Below are 22,670 nucleotides of genomic sequence, written 5' to 3' on the forward strand. Positions count from 1 at the left end.
ACTAGTACCCTCAGAGCTCCCAGGGACTAAACCACCAACCAAAGAGTACACATGGCGGGACTAATGGCCCTGTGAAGATTCTATGCCCCAGCGTAGGGGAATGCCAGGGCCAGGAAGTGGGAGAGGGTGGGTTGGTGAGAAGGGGAAAGGGAAGGGAACAGGTTTTTTGTTGTTGTTGTTGTTTTGCGGTTTTTTATCTTTATTTTATTTTATTTTATTTCTTTTTTTTTTTTTCCGGAGAGGAAACTGGGAAAAGAAGTATCATATGACATGTAAATAAAGAAAATATCTAAAAAGAGCCCGCCTTTAGTCCCAGCACTTGGTAGGCAGAGGCAGGTGGATTTCTGAGTTCGAGGCCAACCTGGTCTACAGATTGAGTTCCAGTACATCCAAGGCTACACAGAGAAACCCTGTCTCAAAAAACAAAAAACAAAAAAAAAGACAAAAACAAAAAAAAATTTCTACTGCCCAACCCTTTACCAAAAAGGGGTGAGAGGGAAGCCAAAATAAAACACTTCTCAGGCTTACTATACAACTGCCCATAACTCTAGTTCCAGGGGATCTCATTCCCTTTTTCAGGCCTCTGAGAGCACTACATACACATAGTACACATACATGCATGCAAGCAAAACATCCAGCACATAAAATTAAATAAAATAAAAACAAACAAAAAAACTACAGTCAAATATACCTAATGAAAATGTGATATTAGTAGAAACTGGCTAAAATGATTCCTTAAAGACAAAGAGTGCTTAGTTTAAATAACTTTGTTTTGGTTTGTTTTTAATAGAGTCTATGTATAAAGGACTAGTGGGTCTGGAACATATTACATAGCCCTGGCCTCAGAGTCTAAGCAGTCTTTCCTTCTCATCCTTCAAAGTTCTAGATTACAAGCAAGTGGCAATATGTCCCACTGAAGCACTACTTGAAAGAGCCTTTGAGGCTGGGGAATGTGTGCATGCAAACCTAATCTAGGCCCTCAGGAGGGTGGTAAGCTTGAGACCCACAGAGACTACACAGTAAGTTCATATCTTGAAAGACAAGAGGTGTGTGTCTAATGTGAAACCCAAAAACTTGACTTCATGGGAGTAGAATTATTTTCACTAGAGGTCCAGAGGAGGGAGGGAGAGTAGGTTGATATAGCAGGTACTGAATACAGACACAAAGATGTAGCAGTTACTGAAACAGAGGAGAAGAGTATAGTCTGATGCTCTAACACTCACTAAACTGTGTATTGTAGCCTCTGGGGTCACAAATGTGGAAGACTCAAAGTGTTTGGTAATATTTAAAGGTTGTCAAATGTGCAATGACCAAAAAAATAATACAAAAACAGACATATGGTAAATACTAGGTGTTTCTGTTATCATGCAACAAGAGCACTTTGCACTGCTAACTTAATCACACTACACAATGGCAACAAATGCTACCAAGACACGTTGGCTTAAATTCAAGACAATTGTGCTATGAATTACAGTATTCTCATACACAAAAAACTTCCGTTCTTATAGCAAAATTATGACTTAACTGCAAAGTCATTTAATATTTTTCCTACCATCATCCTTCAGCCTCTAAGGATCAAATATTAGCATGTCTTTGGATTCTATCATAAGAATAATTTTTAAATGGCTATGTAAGTTACTGGCATGAGTTTCACTTAAAAAATAAAATCATTCAATAGGGGTGGGAGAGATTCAGGAGTAAAGAGCACTGGCTGCTTTTCCAAAAGACCTGAGTTCAAATTTTATCACCATTTATTTTTCAGAAAAATGTTGAAGATCAAATAAACTCAGAAGACTGGGTGTAGTGGCATATGCCTTTAATTTCAGCACTGAAGAAATAGAAGCAGGTAGATTCTTGTGTCTTTCAGAGCTACTTAGTGAGATCCTATCTTAGACGGATGGATGGATGATGGATGGGCAAGCAAGTAAACAAACTCATGATCTAGAAATTAATAGAATTATTTTGTTTTGAAAGGAACAGTTCTGAAGGTGGAATCCAGGGATCATTATCATCACCAAGTCTGGCCCTAGGGATGTACATTTTTTAAAAAGTATGCATGTATGTATGTAATGTATATGAATGTATATCTGCATGTACACCTGCATGCCAGAAGAAGGCATCAGAACTCATTATAGATGGTTTTAAGTCACCATGTGGTTGCTGGGAATTGAACTCAGGACCTGGAAGAGCAGACAGTGCTTGTAACTGCTGAGCCATCTCTCCAGCCCAAAATGTACATTTTAAAAAATATTTATTTTATGTAAAAGTATTTTGTCTGAGCCAGGCATTGTGGCCTATGCTTTAATCCCAGTGGTAATTAACCCTCTGTTAGAGCCAGACTGGAACTCCCTCATGATCACATCTCATTCCTTTTGGTCCATATCTCCATGCATGGCAGAAAGAGTGAAATCCCGGGCATGCATCTTCTCAGTGAGTCAATCCACCTTCCTTCTAGTATTGATAAAGATTACTGCCTGGGTGATAGTCAGTGTTTCTTACAAGTCACACAATGTGTCAAGCTTCCACTCCTCTCAATCCACATTGATGTAGAATTGGTGGATACCCTCCAGGGTCAACTCTTCCTTCTTGACAAGAATCTGAATAGGTTCTCTCATGAACTTCTTGGTCACCTCAAGGACATCAGAAGTCATTGTAGCAGACAACAAAACTACCTATGTGTTACTGTTGAGCTTTTGGAATATATCAGAGATCTGATCCCTGAACCCACGACTTAACATTTTCAGAGATCTGATCCTTGAATCCACAGCTTAACATTTCATCTGCTTCATCCAGTACAAACATCTTGATGTATTTGGGGGACAGGTATCCCCGGTTAAGCATATCAAACACCCAGCCAGGGGTACCAACGATGATATGGGAGCTTCCATTTGCAGCTTCTGCACCTCAGCACGCACAGTGGTGCCCCCAATACAGTCATGACAAGAGGTATCCATGGAGTCTCCTAATGCTACAACCACCTTTTGTATATTGGTACCCAGACACTTGCTTCACAGTAATCACTAGGCTTGAACAGTAGTAAAAGAGTAGCGTCAGGATTTTATGTGCCCTAGGTATAAAACAGCTTTGGCCACCAAGCCAGGCATCAAGCTAGGAGAACAAAGGACTGCCACTGCTCTGCCCCTGACTAAGAACAACACCACAAACAAGGTGCCTCTTTGTCCATTGCCAGGGGTGAAGTATGTGGCAATTATTTTTGTTTTTGATTAACTTACACTGCCATCTACTGATTGGTTAAACACTGTAGCTAGCATAGATTTTTTTTAAAAATATTTTTATTTTTCATATTTATTTTTTTTGTGTGTAAGCATACTGGTATTCCCTTCCCCAGCCAAGAACATCATAGCACACGTGGAAGTTATCTGGGAAGCCTCCTCTTATTCCATCATGTGTGTCTCAGGAATCTAACTCAGGTTAGTAGGCTTGTTGGCAATAACCATTAACCTGCTGAAACATCTTGCTAGCTCCCAAACACTGATTTTAAATAGGACTTACCATACGGTTCTGGACTAAAGCATACTTTCTGAACCAATTTTAAATTACTTAAGTATAATGAACTAATTAGATGTGGTAACAGGCCTTTAATCTCAGTACTCAGGAGGCAGAGGCAGAAGAATCTCTGAGTTCAAGGTCAGCCCAGTCTACACAGTGAGTTCCAGGACAGCCAGAACTACATAGTTAAAACTGTATCAGAAAGTTTTTTATCAAAAATAACAGTTTGGGACTGGTAAGACAGCTCAGTGGGTCTGGACTTGCCTCACAAGCTCAATGTCCCAAGTTCAACATCTTGAACCCATGATAAAAAGACAATCTAACTCCCAAAATTGTCCTTTGACTTTGATAAGGGTGTCCTAGCATGTACACACCTGTACTCATACTTTATGCACACAAAAATAATTTAAAATTTAAGTTTTTCTCATAGGAACCCACTTCATTTCACTATTTCGATATCAAGTAGGTAATATGCAAATATCAGCCCATTCATTTGTTATAGACTGAAAGCTCCTTTTGTGTGTGAGGTGTGTGCTGTGTGTGGTATATGCACCTGTGTGTGAAGGTGTACATGAACAGAGCCAGAGCAAGACATCTGGTATGTTTCTGTCACTCTGCCTTACTGCCTTTGACAGGGTTTTTCAGTCTATTGAGCTAGACTATAAGACATTGAGATTTAAGAATTATGGGAGAGCACAGCCATACCTAGCTTTTTAATTAGGTGCTGGAATTCAAACTCAGGTCCTCTACTTTAATTCCTAACTGATGTCACTATTGAAAGACAACAGCAATTTTAGGAAGGGCCTACGTGGGAGGAAAGGTCACTGGCCATGCATGTCTTTCACAGTATATTGATATTCCAGCCCTTCCCTTCCCTTTTCAGTTCCCGCTGGCCTGCCATTATGGAAGCAAGTCCGCTCCCTTATACATTCCCCTCGCCAAGAGACTCAGCTTTGCCAGAGCTAAGAAACCACAGACCAAACTTCAAAACTGAAGTCAAATAAGCCTCTCCTTATCTAAAGCTATTTATCACTGTTTCTCACAATGATGGGAACCAACACAATGTTTCAAACCTTTTACAAACTTTAAACCTTCTAATTCCAGCCATCCCCTCCTGGTAAGTCTTTTCTCCAAGCAGTTATATTTGATTAGGACTAAAGCTCTATTAAATTTCAATTATCAAATTAAAATCCAGCCTGGGAAAATATTTGTGCCTGTTGCAGAGATAAATTCCTAAAGCATGGCCTTTGACCTATGGTCTTTACGACTTAAGTTTAAACAGATGAGTGGCAGAGTCAGAATTCCCAACAAGCTGTGATTCCATAGCCACATGATTCCATGTGATTCCACTATACCAGAACCTGCCTACAAATGGGACTTGAGATGACTATCATAACTCACCAACCACTGTGATCCGAAAATGGTTTGAGTGGGAACCTCAAGGTTTCATAAGCCAATCAGATGTTCTAATTCCTGATCTAATTTCCAACATTTTATTACCCACAAGTATTACTTTTAAAAATATGGGTCAAACCTAAATAACCTGATAGAGGTTTGATGAAAATCTTAATGTTCAACAGTGACTTAAAATGTTTGACTATAAAGAAGACCAGCCACAAGATTTCAGACCTTAATAAGAGCCAGTGCTTAGGAATAAAGTATAACTTGCTTTCTATTAGCACCTTTCCCCTTTTCTAGTGGGGAGTGGGCTATGTTGCTAAATTAAGTCTCAGATCTTAAGCTGAAGTGACCTTCCGGCTTTATCTCCCAAGTAACAGAAACTTCAAGTGTGTGCTACAACACCTGGCTTTACTATCAGATTCTAATTATCCATTTATCTTCCAAATTTATAACCAAGACTTAAGTGCAGAAGCAGTTTCTTTATCATGCTTACTTGTATGCAGAGGAACATGAAAGGAGGGTGAGAGAGGGTGTGAGGGTGTGTGTGTGTGTGTGTGTGAGAGAGAGAGAGAGAGAGAGAGGGAGGGAGGGAGGGAGGGAGAGAGAGAATAAAAATGTGTGAATGCATGTACCTGTTGTTTGAAACCTGGGACTAGTTACTTATGGAAGGCCACTTGGCCCACAAGCCCCAGGAATCCCCGTCTCCCCAGTACTGGATTTTAAGACCATGCCCACTGCCGGGCGGTGGTGGCGCACGCCTTTAATCCCAGCACTTGGAAGGCAGAGGCAGGCGGATTTCTGAGTTCGAGGACAGCCTGGTCTACAGCATGAGTTCCAGGACAGCCAAGGCTATACAGAGAAACCCTGTCTCGGGAAAAAAAGAAAAAGAAAAAGAAGAAAGACCATGCCCACTTTTTACATGCATGCTCATACAGCAAGTTCTACACTGCTGAATGAGCTATCCCCTCAACTCCTAAAACTATTATACCTATTAGGATTTAACCTATTAATTAAAACTAGTTGTTCCTATTCCACTGAAATGGTATTTTAATGTTAAATTCAACTATCCATGCTAACTTTAATATGATTACAAACTGGAGGAAAAAAGCCCTACACTGTGAAATATATAATGACTTATAAATATCTAAATATAAAATTCTAATAATATGTTTGGTTTGGGTTATTTTTCCCAAGAGCAGATCTCACTATGCATCCCAGACAGACCTGGAATTAACTGTGAAAGTCAAGCTAGCTTCATGTTCTTGACAATTCTCCTACCTCAGCCTATCAAGGGCTAGGATTACAAGTGTGTTTCATCACATCCAGCTGTAAAGATCATGTTTCCTTTTTTGGTTTTTCAGTACAGGATTTCTTTATGCAGTAGCACTGGCTGAGCCAGAGCTTGCTTTGTAGACCAGGATGGCCCTGAACTCAGATATCTGCCTACCTCTGCCTCCCTAGTGCTGGGGTTAAAGGTGTGCCACCATTGCTCAGCATATCTCAGTATTTTGAAAATACTTTTCTCTAAACTTTACAGCACAGTAACTCCTTTGTTATCACTTATACTATATATGTATACTTTTGGTATATAGTACTGATATATCAGGTATAATTATTTGGTATAGAAGATAAAAAGGGAAACTTGGTACAATAGAGAAAATAATTAAATCATAACAGTTATCTGCATAAAAACCAAACTTACCTTTTCTGTATTACAATATAAAGATTTCAAAGTAGTGAACAGAGGTGGACACCCTTTGCTAAAGTTTGACCTCAGGAACTTATCCATGAGTTCTCGAAATTTTTTACCTAGAGATAAAAGCAAACTGTGGTTGATTGAGTCAATTCTTAAAGAACTGGACAAAAGTTCCTTCAGAAAAATTGTTCTGCAACCCCCAAAGTCAGCACTATTTTGTCACATAAAAAAAGCATAATAGCAATGTTTCAGTTGACATTTCCCCTAATTTCCATTCAAAGTACCTTCTAGGAACACTTCAGGAACAGGTAAATGAAACGGCTACGCAGTCTTCAGCATCATTTACTGACTATTTGACTACAATCACAAGAGCAAGTCGTCTTCCTAGTCTCTCCTGAACACAAACTTGGTCCAGACTCCTGAAGACACCCACATGGTGTCTGCCACACGCTCCACGACAGGTACTATAGTCCAGAAACAACCAAATTATCTCCGGACACACTAAAGTGGCGTCACCAACTTCAACGTCTGGTCAGTCCTCAATCCTGTGTCAGGCATTATTTCAGGTACCGGTGATATAGCATTGACTGTTACCAAAATTTAAAAATATTTACAACAGAGAACACTTTCTAGAGAATATGATACTTAAAAAATGTTACATATTAGACTGAACTAAGGCACTTAACTATGAAATAATAAACTATTTGCAACATCAAACAAGTACATTTCCTATTATTGCTACCTGTAACAAAAATGTCTAGAATCTTTCCTTGGTTGTTTTATGAGAAAGAAGCTTGCTGTATCTCAGGTTGGCTCCCACCAACTTTACTATCCTCCTGGCATCCTCCTGTGATAGAAGCAGATGGTGTCATTTTTTTTTTTTGTAAATAGAAATATTAGAAGGGGACAGAAATGTAGCTCACTTGGTAAGAGCATCCCTTATATGCACTAAGGCCTTAAATTCTATCTCTAGCATCGCAATAAATAGGTTGTCGTGGTGAATGCCTCTAATCCCAGCACTAGGAAGGTGGGTGACAAAGAATCAGATATTCACAGCCATCCTTACCTAATTGGAAACCAGACAGGGATATGTGAGACCCATCAAGAAGAAAAGGACAAGGAAAATGAGAAGAAAAGGGCAAAACAGCAGAAAGTGAAGATGATGATGAAAGGGAAGAATTGGAACTAAGAGGAGGGAAAGAGAAAATATTGAAAGAAATCTACTTTTAAATGGAGGTATATAAACCTAATGACAGTAAGACTTGAACTTATTCATTCATTAAAAGACAAAAACATGGGTCAGCAAGATCACTCAGCGGGTTAAAGGTGCATGTTGCCAAATATAAGAACCCAAGTTCAATCTTTGGAACACATATGGTGGAGAGAACCAACTCCAACAAGCTGACCTCCACACGTACACTATAGCATGCATATATATACATATATATGTATGTATGTATATGTACACACACACACACACAGAGACAACCCCACCCCACACCCATCTAACACATACATACACACACACACACACACAAATTAAAATTTTTTTACAAGGTATCATATGCCAATATATCATTTAAATGTTTTCCTGTGTTTCTTTATGAATAATAACATTGCACAATAAATTCCAGCAATCCAAACGAATAGACTAGTCTGGTTATTTGGTTGAGCTGACTATACTAAGTAAAATACACATAAGCAATATCATTAACTAATCAAGAAAATGAAAGAAAACTTCATTATACTATTTTCAGATTTCTAATCTCTTATAACCTATAATTCATCTTTTAAAAGCCACAAACTAATATTAACATTTACAGTTAGATCTTAAAACCAAAACTAGCTCTAACCTATCTTCCCAGCACATCCTCAGGCATACAGAGGAATTAGCAATACTATGGTAAACAGTAAGAGGCAGATGCTCGAAATATGCATGTTTCTACTTTGTGTATGCTCTTGGACTAAGTCCACTACACCGAGTTTCTTTATGTAAACCAAGCCTACACCAAGTAGTATCAGAAGCATTATGGTATGGTTCAAACAAGTGTAGCATAGTAACAAGTTAACTTGCTGGTCCGTGACAAAGGCAGAAAAGAGGACCACTTATTCTTTTAATTTGTAACTATATAAACATACTATTTTTACTATTTACTCATTTTACAATTATCTCTCTTCTTTCTAGCTATCTTATAATAATCACTTTAAGGAGAAAAACCAGACTATTCAGTATTACATGTCTGCTTGACCAAGCCAACCTGACTAAGAACTTGAAAGGGTGAGGTTATTCAGCAGTATGTCTCAGAGGCTGGGACATTCTAGGCCTAGATAAGAGTCTATGGAGGCTAGAAGCTTCCAGGACTAGGACTACATTAGCAGATGAAAGCAGTAAGCCTCAGAAACAACAATTAATCAGGAAAATAAAATTTACTTTTACAGACAGACAGACATAAACTCTAGAAGAGAAAGAGAACTTAAAACATTAACGGTATCTACTAATTTCAAAAGTATTATTAGCATTACAAAGATACCCTGGTATTTATTACCTGGGACAAAATTCAGTGGTAATCTTCTCGGGGAAACTGCTCTGGGGTGCTGCTTACTGATTTCTTCATAAATCTGAAGCCTCGCGTCTAAAGAACCTAGTTTCAGTAAAAATGTGAGATTATATATCATAACATGAACTTTAATACAAAAATTGTATTGTCAGTATCAAAGCTGCTCACAATTTTGTAAAAAAATGACATTTAAAACTGTGGTGTTAAAAATATTATAATCAGGAAACCGTCATCCTGTGTATGTATATGTGTGTAGGGTGGGTGTTGTTTCCTAGTTTGTTTGTTTTTTTAGACAGGGTCTTACAACATAACCCTGGCTGCCTAAAAGTTCCCTATAGAGACCAATTTAGCCACTGACTAAGAGATCCACCTGCCTCTGCCGCCCAAATACTAGGATTCAATGCATGTGCCACATCTTAAAATTATCCTTTGAAACCAAATCTCCAGGAAAAATGTAGCCATCTTTTCTTGACTACAGATTCTACATACCACTCGACTAAGTCACTTATATCAAATCATACAGAGATGCTGCATTTCTCTTCTACTCCTTAGCTTCCAAACCGTAAAAAAGAAAATCATTTTATAACATATTGTTTATAATATACCTTATATAAATTCTCTAAACTAATGGGGCCTCCCCCTAAAAGTCTTTAATACCTATTAAGCTTAAATAATAGTTTAAGGATTGTAGTCATAAATGTTTTAGTATAAAAATGAACTATAATTCTCAATTTCTTTGACACTTAAAATCCTTAATGAAAACTCCATATGAAATGAAACAAAACAAAACTAAACTAAACAGCCATTAACAGTACCTGTTTGTCTGGCAAAGTACCTGGGTTTAATTCCCAGCACCCACATGGTGTCTGTAACTCTAATCCAGAGCATTTAGCACCCTCTTCTGGCATCTTTGTGTACCAGGTACACACATATATGCAGACATTCATGCACATAAAATATAAAATCAAATCATTCTAAAACATTAAGTCAGTCTAAAACAACAACACCAAAATAACAGATTCTTTTTCTTTTTTAGAGATTTATGTATTTATGTGTATGAGTACACTGTAGCTGTACAGATGGCCGTGAGCCATCATGTGGCTACTGCGAACTGAACTCAGGATGGCCCTGGTGTAATACACTGTAGATGTCTTCAGACGCAGCAGAAGAGGGCATCAGATCTCATTACGGGTGGTTGTGAGCTACCATGTGGTTGCTGGGATTTAAACTCAGGACCTTCGGAAGAGCAGTCAGTGCTCTTATCTGCTCACCAGCCCCAAGAACAGATTCTTTAAAGTGGAATCTTTTTCTCCAAAATAACATGATAGACGTGAAAAATTCCACCCAAGGATCATTAACTTTTAGTCCTATAAAGAAAATCCACACAAGAATGACATACTGTATCCAGAATAGTAACCATGTAATTCCTGCATAACTTACAGAGATACTATCATGTATAAGCAATCAGACTACCTATAGTAATATTTTAAGGAAAAATTAAACAAATCTATTTAAGCTATAAGGTTTTAAGTATATTATAATTCAAATCAAAAAATGTGATTTTTAAGAATAATCCACTGTCCCAGGAATGGTGGCACATTCCTTTAATCCCAGTACTAGGGAGGCAGGAGCAGGTGGGTATCTCTGATTTCAAGGCTAGCCTTGGTCTACGCAGGAGTTCCAATACTGTTTCTGAACAAACAAACAATCAATCAATCCTAGGTAAATGCAAACAGGTCACCTTCACAGTAAATGAGCTATTTGTATCAGGATTATTAAAGATTGTATTTGAAGAGGTAATCTGGTAAAAATTGAATAATTTGAAGAGGTAATTTGTGTAGACTCATGTCTTCCCCCTGTACTATGTTTTGGAGTGCCAATATGGTTAGATTTTTAAAATGGGGATCTCTGAAAAAATTTTTTTTCATATTCTGTTAACAATTTAGAGACTTCATAGAACATTAAGGACCTTTTACCTAAAATATATAATGAAGACTACTACTAAGCATACTAAGAAAGAGAGATATCTCTGCATTACATTCCAGATAAAACAAGTCTTATATATATAAATTAGTATTAAGATATTACTATTTTACCACCCTACTTGAAGTAACAAGTTGGACCTACAGAAGTTACCATGGGGGGAAAAACATCTGAAAGAATCTAAAAACATAGGTAGTATAAGTAGTTTTAAAAGCAATAGTTTACACTATCAAGCACCTTAAAATGTGATCTACGGTACACTTATTTTAATTAAAATATGTAAGGACTTAATTATTGATTGCTTTGTCAGTGTGGTGGTTAACCTTCACTGTCAACTTGAACGGCTTTGGAACCACCTAAAACAAACCTCTGGGTCTGACTTTGAGAGCATCCAAAGAAGGAAGATGCAGAGAGTATGAGTAGCACCAACCCCAGGTTGGATCCAAGGGTAGAATGAGAGAGAAGGGGAAGCTAGCTGAGCACCCATATCAATCTCCTCTGCTTCCTGTCACTAGCCACTTCACGTCCCGGCCCCAGGCCTACAGTGGGCCAAAATAAACCTCCCTTGTTTTTGTCTAGTGACTAGGCATTAGTTAATAACTAGGCATTTAAAGATAAAAGCCATAGTTATTTTAAATTTCCAACCTGAATACATGTAACTCTTGCCTTGTTTTTTTTTCAAACAATATTTAGTCAATATTTTAATTTTAATCATTTTCCTAAAAAGATCTATGTAAAGAAAAATTTTAAAATGTTGTAACTATTTCAGACATACTTTCTGAAAATAAATAGCATTTTAAGTTGGACCTGGTGGTATGTGCCTATAATCCTAGAACTTGGGCTAGAAGAATAGAGTTCAAGGTTAATCTTAGTTATATACCAAGTTTAAAGCCAGCCTAAGCTACAAAGACCTTGTCTCAAGAAAATAAAATGAAATAAAATAAAATTATATCTATGATTCTAGGAATAGTAACTGCTCCTATCAACATTTAATTCTACAAATTTTTCATAAAATTTGGAATAACAATCTCAGGAGTTCTCAAAATCGTCACAGCTATCTACTTTCAAGATAAATATTTTTCATTCTCCACAAACTGACTTGGCTTGAAAGTAAGAGGATGACTTTTATATTGCCTTTCTATACTGTATAACCTCCGTGAATATTCTTTCACTCAATCATTATATTTAAAGTCTAAGATAACACATCTTTAGCAATATAATATTAATTATGCCATTTTCCAGAAAGAAAATGCTCATTTTCTTCCTCATCTCTCTAGTTAGCTTTTCTGTGTTTTGTGTGTGTGTGTGTGTGTGTGTGTGTGTGTGTGTGTGTGTGTGTATATGTATGTTTCTCCATGTTCATATGTGTAAGTACAGGCATGTGCATGGCATGGTATCTGTATGAGGTGAGAGGACAATCTCTTGTGTCAGTCCTCACTTTCTACCTTGTTTGGGACAGGGTCTATTGTTCACTGCTGCATACCCAGACTACCTGGCCCACAAGCGTCCAGAGATAACAAACATTCCCAAGTCTACATTACATGGGTTCTGGATGTCTGACTCAGGCCCTCACACTTCCTCAGCAGACACTTTACACACTGAGGCCTCTTTCTAGACCTGTATGTTTCTGAAACAGGGTCTTATTGCATAGCTCAGGCTGCCCTTGAACTAGTAAGTCTCCTACCTTAGCTTCCTAGGATTGCAGACATGTATCACCATGCTTGACCCTTGTTTGTTAAAATTTTAAATGACCCTTACTCTCACTGGTAAGTTCAGAGTCTATTTCTTCAGGATTCCAATGTATACTGAAGATTAGCTGAGACATCCAGCCTCATGGAATGAACAATTATTAGATTCCTGGACTTTCTATCAGGAGGCAACCATTGATTAATAGCTGGACCACAGCCTGCAAGCTGCTCTAATAAGTCCATTTTTACATAAATACAAATTCATACTCTAATAAGTCCATTTTTACATAAATACATATTCATTCTATCAGTTTGGTTCCTCTAGAGACCCTGAGTAAAACAGACCCTAATATGAATAAAAAAAAATATTTTAAATGACTAAAGGAATCTAAAAGTATCTACTAGCATTGTTATTTAAGTAGGAACATTTTAGTTAATTTTCATGCCCACATACAATCTGAAACTTTACTACATGGAAAAACAACTCTTAATGCTAAAATCATTTATTCTTAAAGATTAGTGTAGCTTTCATTTTAACACACTTCAAAAGCTAGTTAAGGAAGTGGAGGAAAATCATTACATACGGAGTTGCAATGCCTTTTCCAAGCCTTCATAATAACACCAATTTTCTGCATTCCAATCAATCAAGTTTTTGAACACTTCACTGGCTTCTTCTAGTCTTCCCAATTTCAACAGCATTTCCCCTAAAATTAAGTTTAAAATTAAAATTAAGTTTACTTAAACATTACTTTTCTGACCCAAGAGAATTCTCTAAGCATTATTAGTAAGCAAATATTTTAGGAAAACTTCAATCTGTATGGTTCCCTTAGGACATGTTATATATTAATTAATGTATAGTTTGGCTTCCAAAATGAACCACTTTCATTTTTGACTCCTTCCTATTCCCTAAATATACATACGGATACTAATTTCTTAGTAAAAACAAGTATCTTTTCATTACATATATTTTTATGGCCTCCTGGAGATAATTAAAGCAAGACAGTAAATCCAACTGGCAAATCATCCACATGAAATATGTCAACTTTATTACTGTAAAATTCAAATGTGTCTTCCTTGATCAGTTCCTATACTAGGTAACTGTCCATTCTCTTGGTTTCTTTTCTAGATCATTAAAATTGTTTAAGTTAACTTAGCACAATTACCTAAACATTATTTCACAGCAAGAAACCACATAAGCCATGTTGACAGGTGCATTGTCTTTTAAGTTCAAACCTTTTTACTAATTTACAAAAATTGCAAAAGCCCTCAGACACAATGGAAAGTACACTTAAACTAAGATAAAAGAGGCTTTTTAAAAATGATTATACCACACATTCCTATTCCTGGTAGTTCCCAATCCCCAAGGAACCAATTTCAAAGAAAAAAAAAACAGGCTTTGGAATATTTCTATATTATTTAACATTCACCATAATGGGGTCAATGACATAATTTATTTATATTATTTTTCCATTTTATATAATCAATTTCCAAAATAAAATTAAACTAGGTATAATTACAACACACATAGCAACTTTGTAAACTTGAGCAAGTAGTTAGGCCTGATACAAAATGGGTAGACATAACTTTTGGGTAACAGAGAAACAGTAAACATGCCCTAAGTCCTGCACAACTACATTTTGCCCAACCTAACCTCTGTCCTGCTTATCTCATATATAACTGGCAACAGCATATTTTCACTCCCATAAGCATCTGTTATCTGCTACTACCATGAAGCAAATAGTATAAGTATACACAGAACAAGAAAGTGCACATATATATCAATTAGGTGAAAATCTAACGTTTACAGTTTTTGAAAGGATCTTAGTAAGCTAATGGTTACAAATGACATAAATACTGGAATATTAAATGGGCCTACAAAGTTCACTGAAAAAAACTAACACAGCCCACCACCTCCATAGCCAATAAAACTGGCTATCTTATTCAAGAACAGAGCCCCCCAAATCTTTGCTACCAACATAAGAATGGTAGCTCTGGCTGTCCTGGAACTCACTCTGTAGACCAGGCTGGCCTTGAACTCAGAAATCTACCTTCCTCTGCCTCCCGAATGCTGGGATTAGAGGCGTGCCACCACCACTGCCCGGCTAACTTCTTTCTTAATGCTATGAGACAAAGAAAGCCATAGAGAAACTGCTGCCTGAGAATATTAGGATTTAATCAAAAAATAGCAATAACACACCAAGAAGGAAAAATAATTGCCTTTTTCTTCGTTTCCATCAATTACAGGCAGTAGAATAAGAAAAAAAAGAATAATTAGATTTTATTGATAATTTGAAAAAAGTGTTGTCACTAATACTGACACTAATATTAATTATAGTAAATTAATAAGTTAAGTATTAGAAAGCTGGCTAGGTGCTTAAGAGCATATATTGCTCTTGCAGAGAATTTGAGTTTAGTACCAGCATTCAAACTGAGCAGCTTACAATCACCTATAACTGCAGCTTCAGGGGATCCAATGCCTCTTGCATCCCCGAAAGCTGCACTCACCTATTATATCTACATATAGACATGCATACACATCTACACAGTTAAAAATAATAAAAAACAAATCTTAAAGAAGCAAACAAAAAAACAACTAGAAGCTGGAGAGTTGGACTCAGTGGTTAAGAGCACAGACTACTCTTGGAGAGGACCCGGGTTCAATTTCTAGCACCCACACAGACCAAAACCTCCAATTCCAGAGGACCAAACACCTTCTTCTAGCTTCTGAAGGCATCAGTCATGCACACAGCACACAAACATACATGCAAGGCAAAACATTCATATACATAACTAGAAACAAAAGTCAGAAAATATTACATATTAACAAGAGGACAGCAGCTCCTCAGTTCCCCCTATGTCATCAAAAGAATATCACGGTGATTAAATTAATAGTGGTTTAGTAACCAAGTGCTTAGACAGCCACCAAATACCCAGGGTTACTTAAGGGTTAGGACAAAAATTAAAGGGCCATTAAATAAAACAAAACAATAACAACAACCAAATCAACTTACCCTTAATTTCTTCCACCAAAAGTTTATCACATATCAGCTTCTCATATGTTTCTATATGTTCCAAAGATTCCTGAAATAAATTTGCCTCTCTCATCACTTGATTCTGATATAGTAACAGTTCGCTATATTCATAAGCTATTTTGTTGGGAGGAACCTAGAAGAAAACAATCAAATCATCTTACTTGTGCAACTATATAAATTAGTTACAGATCTTTATTTTTTTTTTACTCAGGATTCTTTTGCAGATTTAATCCAGAAGCAGTTAAAAATAGGTTAGCAAATGATTAATTCCATCTTTAAAATAAAACAGGTTTATAAAGCCAAGTGAAGAGGAACAGATCTTAAATCCAGATATAAAATTGGATGACAAACATCTTAAGGAATCTGCCAAAAAAAATTTTTTTTTTAAAGATTTATTTATTTATTATATGTAAGTACACTGTAGCTGTCTTCAGACACACCAGAAGAGGGCGTCAGATCTCATTATGGGTGGTTGTGATCCACCATGTGGTTGCTGGGATTTGAACTCATGACCTTCCGAAGAGCAGTCGGTGCTCTTCCCCACTGAGCTATCTCACCAGCCCCCAAAATTTTTTAAAGAAAAAAACAGAACCAATAATGGAATTTAGCAAAGTTTTATACAAAGTTTCTTCAAGAAAATACTGTGAGGAACTGGAGAGATAGCACTGGTTAAGAGCACTGACTGCTCTTCCAGAGATCATGAGTTCAAATCCCAGCAACAACAGAGTGGCTCACAACCATCTGTAATGAGATTTGATGCCCTCTTCTGGGGTGCCTGAAGATAGCTACAGTGTACTTATTTATAATAAATAAATAGGCTGGAGGGAGCATGGCCGACAAAAAAGAAAAAGGAAAGAGAAAGAAACTCCTGTGAAGCAGGACACAGGGAGTAACGTCAGCACACACAGCTGTAATCAATGCTCAAAGACGCAGACGCAAGAGAAGTCAGAATCTAAGGCCAGACTCAGAGACAGGAAGCAGGCAGGGGAAAGCTTCCTTAGAAAGCTCTTTCTAAATTACATGGTAAGGTCTAAGAAGAACAAAGGCGTTCCTCTCCTCCTGGCCTTTATACTGCACAAGAGGACAGGAAGAACTGAGGCAGTGCTATAAACCTCTTGTTGAATGTTATAGGCATAGTCCAACACATCCATACAGGAAAAGGAAAAAATTCTAAGTTGGTTTTGGATCAGATCAACAAAATCACTAACTTAACGTGGAATGACTAAAGGGAAAAAGAGATAGTACTAAAATTAGAAATTAAAGAAACATCACCACAGGCCTGAGATGATGATATAAGGAAGAGAAGGAAAGAAAGAAAGAAAGAAAGAAAGAAAGAAAGAAAGAAAGAAAGAAAGAAAGAGGGAGAGAAGAAAAGAAAGATGAAGCAAAGAGAATAATATAGAAAATTAAATGAGAAAAACTAAGATAAAATGAACTAAATAAAAGCTTTTATAAAAACTGACTGAAGGGGCTTGCATATTAATAATACTAATAGCTCAGCAGTTAAGAGCACTGACTGCTCTTCCAAAGGTTCTGAGTTCAATTCCCAGCAACCACATGGTGGCTTACAACCATCTGTAATGGGATCTGATGTCCTCTTCTGGTGTGTCTGAAGACAGCTATAGTGTGCTCATATACATAAATCTTTTAAAACAAAACTGACTGAAGATATAAAAAATCTGAATAGCAATAGAAAATAAATTCATAACAAACATCCCACAAAGACCAGGACTAGAAGGCAGCACAAGTGCATTCTACCAAATGTTTACAGATTAGTGCCGATCCTTCAGAGTGTTTCAAAACAGAACAGGAGGAAACACTTCAAAACTTATACTGAGGCCAGTATTACCCTGATACCAAAAGTAGGCATATGTATCAAAAATGAAACAAACCAACAAACCCCCTATAGACCGATATCCCTTTGCCCAGGGTTGGTGTAGGGAGGTCTTCTGTTGGTGATAATTTTGTTTTGTTTTTAGACAGGGTCTCACTATGTAGACCAGGCTAGTCTGGAACTCACAGAAATTTGCCTGCCTCTGCCTTGCTGGAATTAAAAGCATATGCCACCATACCCTGAGATGGTCAATCAACTTGACACCTTCTAGAATCATCTGGGAAGAAAGTCTCAATGAAGGACTGTCTATCACATTAGCCTGTGGGAGTTTCTGTGGGGGATCATCTCAGCTGCTGTGAGAGGATCTCCTTTCACTGGGCTTGGGACCCTGCACTGTATAAGAGAGAAGGTAACAAGCCAAAGCTATAAGCTCATGCATTCTCTCTCGGCTCCTGACTGTGGATGGCCCTGGATAGTCGAGTTCTTGTTACCTTGACTTCCCTGATATGACTGCAACTGGAAGGAACTGTGAGCTTAAACTAAAACCCTTCTCTTCCCTCCGTTGCTGTGGCTAGGATGTTTTATCACAGTAACAGGAAAGGAAAAGAAGACAGCAGGTATCCCTATGCTTCATTAGTAATCAGGAAGACACAACTGGGCCAGGGAGATCGCTAAGCAGGGAGGGAGTGCTTTATAACGGAAGCTCAGTTCCTGCAACTATATGGTAGGAGAGAACCAACTCCTCCACGTCATCCTCTACCTCCATATGTTGCACAAAGACAAATATTCAAAAAGAAAAAAAAAAAAACAAGAAAGGTTATTAGCAAAGCCTTTTATTCCCAGATGTAAAAATCAATAAATAACTGCCACAAGGTGTCAGCACGATACAGAGAAACAAAATTCACATAAGTGCTGGTGAATGTTTAAATTAGTATAGCTACTTCACAAAGTGCTAATACCAGATCTAGCACATACGTACAGTCACAGAACTGTTACAGTTTTGTAATTCCAGTTCTAGATTTACACTGAAGACAACACAAATGTAGTCAAAGCAGCAGCAAACAAGGGTATTTATAACAGCACTGTTTCTAGCAGAGACAAAGTAGACACACTATTCCTCAATTATACAACAGAACAAGACACAGTATTTAAAAAATGGATAAATGAGCCCTAAATTAACATAAATAAGTCTCGAAAATGTTGAAGAAAAAACTAACAGGTTGGGGAGATGGCTTAGGGAGTAAAATCACTTGCAATAGAAGATGACAACTCTTGGGAGGCAGAGGCAGGCGGACTTCTGAGTTCCAGGCCAGCCTGGTCTACAGAATGAGTTCCAGGACAGCCAGGGCTACACAGAGAAACCCTGTCTCGAAGAACCAAATAAATAAATAAATAAATAAAATAAATAAACTATCAGGCTAGAAACAGTGGTACATGCCTATAACCCCAGCATCAAGAAAGGTAAGCTTAGAGGATCTTTAGTTCAAGACTAGCCACAACTACACCATGAGACCCTGTCTTAAAAACAAACAAGCAAACAAAAACTATCATGTAAATTCTAAAAATACATAAACAAGTCTGTATTTTTTATAGACTTACACATGGCATACATACGAAAAGATATCTGTACCAATTTCAGATTAGTGCTTACCTCTGGAAAGGTGTAGGAAAAAACCTAAGCTACTTCTATATATTTTATTTTTTAAGTAAACCTTTAACAATTACAGAAAATATTAACATATTTAAATGAGCTAATATGCTTGTATTTTTATAAAACAGGTAAATATTCTAGATATTTCAAATACATTAACATAAAACAAAAACACACATACCATTTCCATATCCACAACTAAAGTAATATATATCATAGAAACAATGCCCCAACTTCCAAATTCTTTTCATTTTACTATTTTTTCTAGTTCTGAGGATTGACCCAGGGCTGTGCACCTATAACACAACCTACAAAACAAGTACTCTTCCTATTACCAGTCATCATATTTTATTTCTTTATCAGAACATTGAGATTACTGCCAAAAAACTTAAGAATTAGTTTATTTTATACTGGGAATTCTAAACTTTAAACTTTTCCTAATTATTTTGAAATATTTTTCAATTTTTAAGAAAATTTAAATTAGTTAAATTCAATTTCTAAGAAAACTTTAAAGATAAAACTCAAATATTTTAGTCTGCAATATTAGGAAAAATGTTAAAAGTTCTTACTTGCTGCGTTTGTCTAAATTCTTCTAATAGTTTTAGTGCTGTATCATAATCTTTTAGCAAATGATAAGCGATGGCATATCCAATCCAAGAAGCACGCTGTGTCGGACGCAACTGAAGAAGTTGGTATCTTGTCTCCTAGGAAAAAAATTATTTTTCTCTTTTTAAGTTCTTTATTTATCTAACATGTTTACAGTTCATCTGAATAACACTGCAATTAATTCAATCAACAAGTATCAGTTCTAAATATGACAAAAATGTGTTTCATATTTCTAATCTAAATTAAATCTCTGTGCCTCATAATCCTTGCTATGAGGCTGTTATACAATTAGGATAGCTTTTGATGATACTGGATTTTTAAAACTATTATATGAAATTAGCTTATTTACATTGTTGTAAGTGGTCTTGAATACAGGATGGACACAGGGGGAACACTATGGGGCTCTTCCAGTGGAAATGCACACCGCCAATATGAAGCAGCTGAATTTCTGTAATATTGTGAACAAAATATCAGAAATTCTTCCATGGAAACCCTAGAAAAACCAAGGTTGTGTAGCAGAAACTTCAAGTTCTCCAGAGATCCTACCTCCCAAGAGTAACTCATTCCTTCCTCAGTGTTTTCAGCAAACTGAGTCTAGAAAACGTCTGTTTAACTTTGCTGATTGTTCCATGGTCGCAAGTGATGCCAAAGGAGGCCATCCTTTTCAGGTCCTCTTAGCCATGTCTGGCCCCTTTTCATAGAACATCAAGTTACACCATTTTATCTTACTTTCTTTTTTTTTAAAGATTTATTTATTAATTATTATAGATAAGTACACTGTAGCTTCAGATCTTGTTAGGGGTGGTTGTGAGCCACCATGTGGTTGCTGGGATTTGAACTCAGGACCTTTGGAAGAGCAGTCGGTGCTCTTAACCACTGAGCCATCTCACCAGCCCCCTTTATCTTACTTTCACTCTTGCTTCTGTGTCAGTTTTTCTCTCTGGCAATACAATACTAATGTGGGCCCAAGTTTAGTTCCCAGGTTCCACACTGGGCAACTCACAACTGCCTACAGTGTTAGTTCTACGGAACCCAAAGCCCTCTTGTCGCCTCCACAGGTACCTAAACACCTCTGGACAGACAGGCACGATGCCAGACACATAACTAAAGGGGAAAGCAGACCTTCATGGCAACCCTTTCCATATTACTTTATGCTTACTAACTTAAAAAAAAAAGCTAAGTAATCTTCAGATTTTGGTAAAAGCTGAATGTCTATCTATTTTCAGTTTAGCAAAAATGTTAAAACAAAAGGTCTTAGTATAATGTTTTTACACGGAAGACAATCATTTTTTTAAATTGTGTGCATGTGCGTGATGAGTGAATGTGGAAGCCAGGAGACAACTTTCAGAAGTCTGTTCTCCCTCCACAGTTCAAGTCCCAGCCGTGCTACTCGGGTCACCAAGCTCGGTGGCAAGTGTCTTTACCCACTGAGCCATCTCGTTACCCTTACTTGATGCTTAAGTGTGAGACTCTATTATCAGAGGACAGTGCAAGTGGGTATAACATCTTCCCTTAGGTGTACTTCATTCTGAATATACGGGCTATTAAAAATTTAATCTTTACGAGGCCAGCCTGGTCTACAGAGTGAGTTCCAGGACAGCCAGAGCTATACAGAGAAACCCTGTCTCAAAAAAGCCAATATATATATATATATATATATATATATATATATATATCCTCTGTATTTAAAAAGTACATTAAAGACTACTTACTCGATAACCTTCAAGATCTCTCATCTGAATCTGCAATAGAGAGAGATCCCTCAAGATTTGCAAATTATCTTTATCTAATTTGAGGGCATTTCGGTAGCACTTAATAGCTTCATCATACTTCTTATCAGAACGTTGCAGGAGTCCGTATACATGCCAACCTATCAAGTTAAGGACATACAGACATCCACAGACACTACAATATACTATGCAGTAATCTCAAAAGTATTTCATCTGGAATTTGTTTCATAATGATCTGGGATCAGAGGGAAAGGACAATTAAAGAACAAGCAAATATAAAAACAGCCATGCCTTGACTATTCAAACTGGGTGATAGGAACACATGATTCAACACTCAATTTCTCCCATTTTGTACATGCCTGAAATTTTCCGTAATATTTGTAGGTAACTTTTAGAAAATCCTTGGCAAAAATTTGTAACATTTTCCTATATTCAATTCTCGTGCTTTTGTAACAATCTCAAAATTCACGTATATAAAGATTGTCATTATTTCCTAAAATAAGTTTAGATATTATCCAATTCTAAGTAATATAGCCACCATTTAATTCACTAGTGATATTAAAAGAAACAAAATTAAGTTTTACTCTTAGCTTATCTTATGTCAAACCCCCAAAACTACCATACACAGCCTTTCTCTACATTGTAGGGTAAACTCTGGGATAAAAAAATAATCATTCAGTATTTTGAGAGACCCCTAAGTTAAATATGTGAAAATATTTAACTATGCATGGTAAATACTAGCCACCTGCTAAATGAATTAAATGTCAGATATACAAGGGTACTATGTTAAAAGACCAAACACAAACATGGGAAATGAAAAAAATTCAACAATCCTTTTTTAAAATTTTTTTTTTAAAAAACTTTGTTGTTGAATGTTGCTAGTATTTCAAATAAAAAGTACTGTAAAGATTTAGTACTGTAAAGATTCAGTAAAGTAAGTGTTATAGAGTGTTATATAGTGTATTCTGTTAATAGAATTCA

General features: G+C 36.8%; 1 protein-coding gene and 1 non-coding gene across 4 annotated transcripts in view; both read right to left on the bottom strand.

The window, feature by feature from the left end:
- Naa16 (N(alpha)-acetyltransferase 16, NatA auxiliary subunit) overlaps positions 1-22,670 on the bottom strand; it is a 58,381-nt gene that overhangs the window by 28,667 nt on the left and 7,044 nt on the right. For all 3 annotated transcript variants that reach the window (XR_004116058.1, XM_031361117.1, XM_031361116.1), the window contains exons 4-9: positions 21,672-21,829; positions 19,923-20,057; positions 15,848-16,001; positions 13,421-13,540; positions 9,154-9,249; positions 6,614-6,720 (exon numbers count right to left, since the gene is read on the bottom strand). Coding sequence is in view for 2 of the 3 variants with exons in the window: in XM_031361117.1 (XP_031216977.1) it covers positions 6,614-6,720; positions 9,154-9,249; positions 13,421-13,540; positions 15,848-16,001; positions 19,923-20,057; positions 21,672-21,829 (770 nt within the window). In the remaining variant the exon portion in view is untranslated. The remainder of the gene's footprint in view (positions 1-6,613; positions 6,721-9,153; positions 9,250-13,420; positions 13,541-15,847; positions 16,002-19,922; positions 20,058-21,671; positions 21,830-22,670) is intronic.
- LOC116085495 lies at positions 3,059-3,195 on the bottom strand. Its single transcript, XR_004116598.1, has one exon. It is a non-coding gene; the product is annotated as a small nucleolar RNA SNORA48 (small nucleolar RNA).

This window comes from Mastomys coucha, unplaced genomic scaffold, assembly GCF_008632895.1.
Source record: "Mastomys coucha isolate ucsf_1 unplaced genomic scaffold, UCSF_Mcou_1 pScaffold9, whole genome shotgun sequence".
Lineage (NCBI taxonomy): Eukaryota > Metazoa > Chordata > Mammalia > Rodentia > Muridae > Mastomys > Mastomys coucha.